The 8,404-nt window shown below is 43.4% G+C and overlaps 1 protein-coding gene across 1 annotated transcript; it reads right to left on the bottom strand.

Moving 5' to 3' along the window:
- Window positions 770-6,403, bottom strand: LOC8085195. Its single transcript, XM_002453120.2, has 9 exons — window positions 5,918-6,403; window positions 4,979-5,026; window positions 4,459-4,521; window positions 4,009-4,173; window positions 3,809-3,928; window positions 3,171-3,247; window positions 3,028-3,083; window positions 2,828-2,931; window positions 770-2,704 (listed from the first exon to the last, which is right to left on the bottom strand). Exons 1-9 carry the CDS (start codon window positions 6,377-6,379, stop codon window positions 2,291-2,293), a joined length of 1,509 nt encoding a protein of 502 aa, XP_002453165.1. The 5' UTR covers window positions 6,380-6,403; the 3' UTR covers window positions 770-2,290.

Below are 8,404 nucleotides of genomic sequence, written 5' to 3' on the forward strand. Positions count from 1 at the left end.
GGAACCAGTATAAGTTTTGCTGGCAATGAGCACATTCTCTTTAGAAAGAACCAAAGATGCTAAGCCTATATCAATGCCTTTCTTGCTACTCTATATTTTATTTGGATTTGTGAGAACTCAGAACAGAAATAGTACTGTTTCTTGTTTCTTTGTATTTTGACAGCAAAGAACTACTATTGTTTATTTTTCTTTGTATTTTGACAGCAGGGAACTAGGAACAGAAATAGCAATACTTGAGAAATATTTGCACGGTTGATTTATATCAATTTTTGATGTTTGGATTACATTTTGTCTCGCTCTCGTGGGACGGGGACCCCGCGAGGATAAATTCCCCGCTCGGGGTACGAGGATGGGGACGGAATGGGCCCGACGGGGAATTCCCCCTTACCATCTTGAGGCATGGCTGTACAGCATCCAAAAAAACACCTCTCGCATTCCATCCTCAGCTAAGCAGAAGCATAGTCACAGGCACCTGCTATGCTAGCTACAGATTAGTTGCACACAGACCATATATGAACTGATTGCAACTACAATTTACCAACCAAACAAGGTTTGTCATACAGGTTCACCCAGGCAACAACATAATGGTAGGCTGACGATAGCTACAGAAGATAGAAAAATAATTACAAAGTGAATAAAAAAGAACTAAGAAATTAGTGCAAGCTCATTAGAAGAAAATGCACAAGAAAGATTTACTCTGTATATACACCAATGATTATGAAGCCAAAGTTATCTCAGAAACCTTATAAAGAAAGTGTGGTCACAGTTCACAAACAGAATCAAAATACCAAGTTGAGACTTTAACTGAGGTACAGCACAAAGTTTTTATCCTAGTTACAGGTTTTCAGACAATCCTATTGGCACCAGCAGTCTATGCCAACACAAGACAAAGAATCATATCCTATTGGCACCAACAGAGAATCCAGGAGTAGCCTATCTATCTCGTCAGTGTATGCATGGCAGTCCATTGCTTCTCTCAGTAATACTCATCATACTCGTCTTGACAGATATGAACTTAACTTCCCCCCCTGGTGCACAGTCAGTTGATTTGACCTCTCAGCAGTGGAACTCTGAGTAAAGCCACTAGCAGGAACCTCAGGAAACCAAAAGAAGGGCACCGCATCCTCAGGGTCGAAGAACTGCTCTTCAAATCTTACTTTTAGTATGTGGGGTGGAAGTAGAATCCAATCCTGATGATGCTGGTGATATTCCAGCACCGAACCACTGGGATCCACAACCATAAAGAACTCTGGAGTCCAAATGAGCATATCTAATGTTTCGAGCACCACATATATGATAGGTTCTCCAAAACGTTTGATGCCTCTCATTGCCTGGATTTCAGTAATAGGGAGATCCACAGTATGTACTGGAACCCATCCGTCTTTGAGTACCCACACATCAATAGAATCCATGGCTTGGCTCAAGAAGGCTATAGCAATCCTGTTCTCAACTACAAGCAACTGATATGGAAGAAGACCATTTGTGTCTGGAATGTCAATAACTCCAAAGACTTCGACCATTATATTGAATGTCACAAGATAATTCACTTGAAACTGCGGAGGCAGTAGCCAGACCAGAAGCCCATTTATTATTGTGGGTGGTCCACTATAAGCAGAGGGGAGCCTTTGCAGGATTTTATCCAACTGAAGTGGTGACCCAATAATCATTGGACGGCCAATTTCCCTTGCAGCATTGCAACCATATTTGCCAAGGCTGATTATCCAATAACTGACATGCCTATCTTGATCACTCGCACGACAGAGGATAACATATTGCTTTGCACTTTCCTGAGGACTCTGCGACTGTGCATAAAATGCTATGATGACATTTTGTAAGTGGATGGGGGCCAGGTGCCCCCACCATCCAGTCCAAGGGTTCCACACACATAATTCCTCCTCGAGAGAGAGCAATATCATTCCATCGCATGATCCATGTATTTGAATTCCTGATGGATGAAGAAAAGGATAGTTCAAACATGTCAACTGCAGTAGTGGGGATACCTCGCGTGTAGTAACATTGAAACCTTCTATGACTTGTGGCACCTCATCATATGTGACCACTTCGGGCTCTGGCACTGCACTATCTGGTTTGTGATATATCAATATCCTTGGGGACCATACCTGACCATGATGATATTGGAAAGACTCACGTCTGATCAGGTTTCTGAACTGCTTACATACCCTCAAGCAGCGCTGGATGTCAGCTCCTGGTAGTTGAAGAAAGATATCCCATAATAGCTCATCAGGAAGTGGTAACTGGTGATTTGATTCCTCATCATTGGTGTTCTGATCTATCCAGTCAATCGTTGACTTGATTTCTCATCACTGTAGCTACTTCCCTGGTGTTGACTTGGACTCTTAGCGGCGGTTGGGCACTCTATCTTGTCAGACTGCTGACTAGATCTCACATCAGTTAAAATCACTTTACCATCAGCACAATATGGATAGATCACATCATAGTGTTGATCTGAGTATAGCACAGTCACACGAGGAACTTGATGAGCAGGGGGTAGTACATGATGATGACATGGTAAACATATGCAGATTGAGATATCATCCTCAGAGGTTTGCCCAGTGTACAGGTCTTGACCAACTTCTTGAAAGAGGTACTCCACTCGCAGCGGCACCCCAAGTGCCCTTACCAATGCTATTATCTGAATATGATCTGTGAAGACCTTACGCTGGATAACTTCTCGAGAGCACCACTGTTTTATATATAAAGACAAAAGTACAAATAGAATAAGTGTCAAGTTTTCTGGAAAAGATGCATTGGCCAGTTCAGAACTAAGTAATCTAAAAACCCAAGCTAAATTGGCAGTGATGCTTACATCGGTTAGAGTGTAACCTTCATTGAGCTCAGGTATAAGTGGTTCAAACTCTTCACTGTGCGAGCATATCCAGATAGCTGCTACCAATCTGAGGAAAGTAAAAACTGACCAACAAAATGTGTTGGAACAACGAACCAGGAGCTAATACAACTATACAAGTGGAGGAAGGATAGCTTGGTTCAAGGGGGTGTATTACTCACTGTCATTTGTCTTGTCATAACTACTGAAGAATTCAAGAAGTTTCTCGGTGCGGTAGCTGAAAAACGAAACACATTCAGTAAATTACATGAAATGCAGTGGCAGCAACATTTCAATGGAATTGCAGGGGAAAAATATTAGAAACCTGTTAATTGTTGGTACATGCTTCCATCTGCTGTGTGTCTTCCATCTCATTACTTTCTTTATCAGCTTCTTAAATGCCTAAAAGAATCAGATAATCACTGTATTTATGCAATAATGCTTACACAATATTGACCATTTATAACAAAGTATGAACAGATATAACCAGCATAACACTTGTCTTTGCAGCTTCTACCAGTAAGCAACAACTATAGGATAGTAGTTGAGAAAGAAAATATTTATAAGTAAGTAGGAGAAACAAAACATTAGTGATTCCATCAGATGACCAAACAAAGCAGCATGGGTGCATTATATTGGTGTAGGGAAGAAGCATGATCTGTTTTATTTCTCTAACTGATATTATTGGTGCTCTGTGAAAGTGAACTTATCTCACCACGTATTTTTATTAGCATTAGATTGTTACATTTCCAATAAATTCAAATTTGAACCTATGCTAACAGGTTGTAAAATTGTGATGGCATGCCACTATGCCACTACGGTGAAACAATTGTGCACATCCTGCAAATGATAAAAGAAAGAAAAAGGAAAGTGAGATGCCAGGTCCAGCTTGCATGTTGATATAACTTGAAGAAAGTCATGTTTATCTCAGAAATGTCAAATGCAGAGAAGGTGAGAGCTTACTTTGTGGCTACTGGAAAATTCAGAAGCCCACCCAAGGCGTGCATGTTGCCTAGCCACCCCTTTAACAGCAGCAAGAATACGGTGCTCCTCATGTGTATCCTGCCTATCAAGAACTTGCTCCTGTTTTAGAGTGGCACAAACTATTGTGTTAACCACTAAACATAAATGTTATTCAAAGGAAAAGGGAGGAGGACACTTACAAGGTAGGAAAATATGAAGCTCCTGTAGAAACACTCACCATCTCCAAGCACTGGCCTAAATTCAGAATAGGCACGACAAAGTTCGAGTACATTTGAATGAAACCCTTGCTCAGCGACCCTTTCAAGGAGACTGTAATGCCTAATGATCCCAGCCATGTGTACTTTCTGCACAAACACGAGAACAAAAGAATTCTAATCACAATGATCTGAACCAGGAAGCAACAGTTCTAATATCGGATTCTAATCTGTTCATTTTTCAGGTTTCCACATATAAAAAAAAGCCACTAATAAATGAAACATTTTTGCTGATACTGATTTATTCTGTAAAGAAAGAAAGAACATATAGCACATTTCCTAAATTCAGTACAAATTCAAAGCTGATTAAGGTCCCATATAACAAATCAATGCTATCAATTAGAAGAGGCACACAAATAGTGTATGGAGTCAAACCTGGTAGTTCACATGAGGATTCATTATTGTGTGATTTCGATTGTTCCTTATCCTGTGCAAAACCTTTTCCACAGAAATTGGGTTAAGAATTCCAGAATTTTTCCAGAATCAGAAGCAACAGAAAATAATTAATGCCAAGATCCAACAATTCACAGAAGGAAACAATGGGACGTTTTAAAATAATATTAATTTGCAACTACTAGACCATTCATCAACATTAGAATCCTGTATGTATGACTTCAGGGCTTCTCTGTAACATGTCAACAAGAATAATTTGTGGTACAATGAAGAATAAGACATAATACTGATCGTCTGACCGTTAATTAAAGCAATGCAAGCAATAACATGATTTCTTGCTATAATAAACTTTATGGTCTCATTATTTCATATATAAGAATGTTTAAAACAAATACAGAACAATCCTGATCCAACATCTCAGACACAAAAATTGGCACAAGAGTGCTCACACCAGTTATGAGTCATAACCAAAGATGTAAGAAATATTCAGGTCATATTGTACCTTTCTCCATATCTGTTTGTTTTGAACCTTTTCGAGCCACGATTTCACCTGTTCCAGAATCAACATCGAAATTCAAATATTCAAACAAGGGAGTAGTGATAACAATTTGAAAATTCATGTTGTCTTAGCTCTTCGTATGATTATGTTTTGGGGGCTTCGAAGACACACTTTCAGAAATCAGGCAGGAAAGGGCCAAAACCAGCAATGCATGTAAATTTGGTCAATGACCTAAAGAAACTATCAGTAATGTTATCAGAAATAAATATACAGACTGACCCTAAGTTTGACAGTCAAAAAACCGCATGCCATCAAAGTGAACAGAAATATCACAGATATAACATGTGCCTGTATAAATCTATGCAAGAACATTGCCACTTGCACCCCGACATCTGCTAAAGGATTCCACCCCCGACTCTAGGATTTCATCCGATGTCTTGGTTGCAGGATCCAAAATCCTCCCAAAGATCCCAAGAACAGCAGGACAGGATCAATGCCATTTGCCCCCCGACATCTGCTAAAGGATTCCACCCCCGACTCTAGGATCCGATTTCTTGGTTGCAGCATCCTAAATCCTCCCCAAGATCCCAAGAACAGCAGGACAAGATCAATGCCACTTTCCCCCGACATCTGCTAAAGGATTGCACCCTCTACTCTAGGATTTCATCCAATTTCTTGGTTGCAGTATCCGTAATCCCCCCCCCCCCCCCCCCCCACACACACACACACGATCCCCAAGAACAGCAGGAAAAGATCATTGCCTCTTGCCCCCGACATCTGCTAAAGGATTCCGCCCCGTACACTAGAATTTCATCCGATTTCATGGTTGCAGTATCCCTAAATCCTCCCCAAGATCCCCAAGAACAGCAGGATTCGATCTCCCAAAGGTCAAATAACAAGCAAACCGCTCAAGAACGTAGCCAAAAGGTCAGGAAACAACACCTGGCCCTTGAGTTTCCTCGGTACTTTCTCGGCCTCGGCTTTCTGGTCCTTGTCCTTGCTCGTCTTGCCCTTGCCCTTCTCCGCCGTGCCGCTCGCCACCACCTCCTCGCGAGACGTCGGGCGTGGCGGGAGAGGCTTGCCGCTCGCGGAGCTCGGCCCCCTGGCTGTCGAGACGGAAATCGGGCGTGGAGGAAGAGAGGGCTTGCCGCCCGTGGGCGCCGAGGACATGGTCTCCTCGCCCTTCCGCTCGGCCGCCGCGGCCGTGGTGGGGGAGGGGTCTCGGCCTCCGGCCTCCGGTGACCCATTGGCCCCTTCTTGGAAGCTCTTGGACGGCGGAGCGGGAGGAGGCGGCGCTGTAGCAGCGGCGGCTGCGGAGTCGGCGGCGTTGGACTCCTCCTCGGCGTCCTCGCGCAGCGAGTCGGCTTCGGTGTCTTCTTGGTTCTTTGCGGAGACGGAGGCCATCGTGGCGGCCTGGCGGGGCCGTAAAGGGGGGCCGGAGGGGAGGGTCTGGATCGCGAATCTTTTGGGAGAAGGAGGGGGCAGAGGGGAAAATGCGTGGAGGGCGTCGTCGTTGATTGTACAATATGTGGGGGGCTATTTATAAAGGTTGTAACGGTCAGAGTATCCTTTGGATGATTTTGGCGGTTTATTAGGAGAGAAAAAGGAAGAGGGTAAACACTAGAGCTAATCCTAATTTTTGGGCAGACTCTAGTGTTCGTGCATATAAAATCATCGTAAGTTTTGGTCTTTGTTTTTTTTTATTATTATACACTCGGTTTAATTAAGTGCCATGTATTTTGTTAGATTAGAGCATCTCCAGGAGTACTACCTAAATCAAACTACCTAAATGTCTGTTTAGTTAGCCACTTATTTTTATGCTACCTAAATTTTGCTTCCAACTCCAGCAGAACTACCTAAAATTAGCTACCCAGTTTTATCCTTGTAGAGAATGACATGTGGGTCCCGTTTGTCATCCTCACTTTGCTTCTTCTCCCCATAGATGGAGCCAGAGGTGCGTTCCCTGCGATTCACACGGTCTGCATGTCACACCCGGATGTAAAAGAGCATTCGGGTGTCAAATCACATGTGCGCCAGGATCTCAAATTCACACACATGGATCGACATCATCAATGGTACAAAACACAGTGTTCAAACGAATTACATAAATGAGAGTAAATGTACCATTATTACAAGCCAAAAGTTTATCAAAGTGCGAAGGGAAAACATAAGCTAAACTGTTCCATAAATAAAAGAGGAAACTAAACGCCGACGCAGCAGGACCACCTTGCCACAGGAAGGTCGACGGCAGAACCACACAAGCCTAACAACCGGGAGACTCAGGGTAGTCCTCAGGGAAATCACAATTGTACTCCTGATCGTCCGAGCAACCTTTAATGATTATAGCAAGGGTGAGCTCATGTCGAACTCAGCAAGCACAGACGGAAAGTAATGACATGCAAGGCTTAAAACAAGGTAAAGCTGACTTGGTTTGACTGCAGTAGCATTTTAGTTGATCACTTTTAATTATGACTATTATTAGAACAACCTACTACTATTCATGAGTAGCATAAACCCAACCCTTATTGGTGTAAGTAGTAATTAGCATCTTTTAAATGACTATCCTAATAATTATAGAAGTCCAGGGATTAACCCCAATTATTAACACAGGATAGCAATCCTGCCAACACGGAATAGCCATTCCGCCAAAACACGAGGTAGCAACCTCGCCAAGGTCCATCTCCAAGTAACCAGTGAATCCAATTTGCTCATCAAGTGAGGGTCTGGGCCGCTCGTGACCGTGAGCACGGCTGATATATCAGTTTTACACTCTGCAGAGGTGTGCACGTTCACTCCAAGTCGTGATTCCCATTTGCCCGGGGTCGCGACTCCCCAAAACACTTCCAAGGTGAGCAGGCAGGGTCTCACTACGAGACCTTTCACAGGGTCCAACTAATAGGATGCCACTCGCAAGTTTTTGCCGGGGCGCTCGGCAGTCGATACCCATAGCCATGGCGTACCGATCAACCGACAACTTAATATTCATTACCCAAGTTACTTCCTCACGCCTACCCGGAAAGTAACACCCTACTAGTGGAGGTCCTGCTAATTAGTCAAGCCAGAGCCATATAGCTTGGAGCTGCACTGTAAGTCCCAGGGGGCCGCTCCCTGACTAAGTCCTTACGGAGAGCAGAGACGGGTACGCCCGGCAAACCGGACCACCAACGGTACCCGCTCCCCCTGTCACCACCATCATCACGATGCTCATAAGCATCCATCGCCATCACCACAGTGACCAAAGATTCAGCACAATTTAAGCATCAAGTTGAGTAGAGACTAATACTTGTTTAGGCATGTGTATAAGATGAGTAGAGCAGCTAAGCAAATCTAGTATAGCCTAGTCTACCCAAATACATGACCCCAGGTGAGCAAGGAATAATAAGTAAAGCTAGTCATGTCCTTAGGGTTTGCATTCATTGGGCACATGCA

This window comes from Sorghum bicolor, chromosome 4 (assembly GCF_000003195.3).
Source record: "Sorghum bicolor cultivar BTx623 chromosome 4, Sorghum_bicolor_NCBIv3, whole genome shotgun sequence".
NCBI lineage: Eukaryota > Viridiplantae > Streptophyta > Magnoliopsida > Poales > Poaceae > Sorghum > Sorghum bicolor.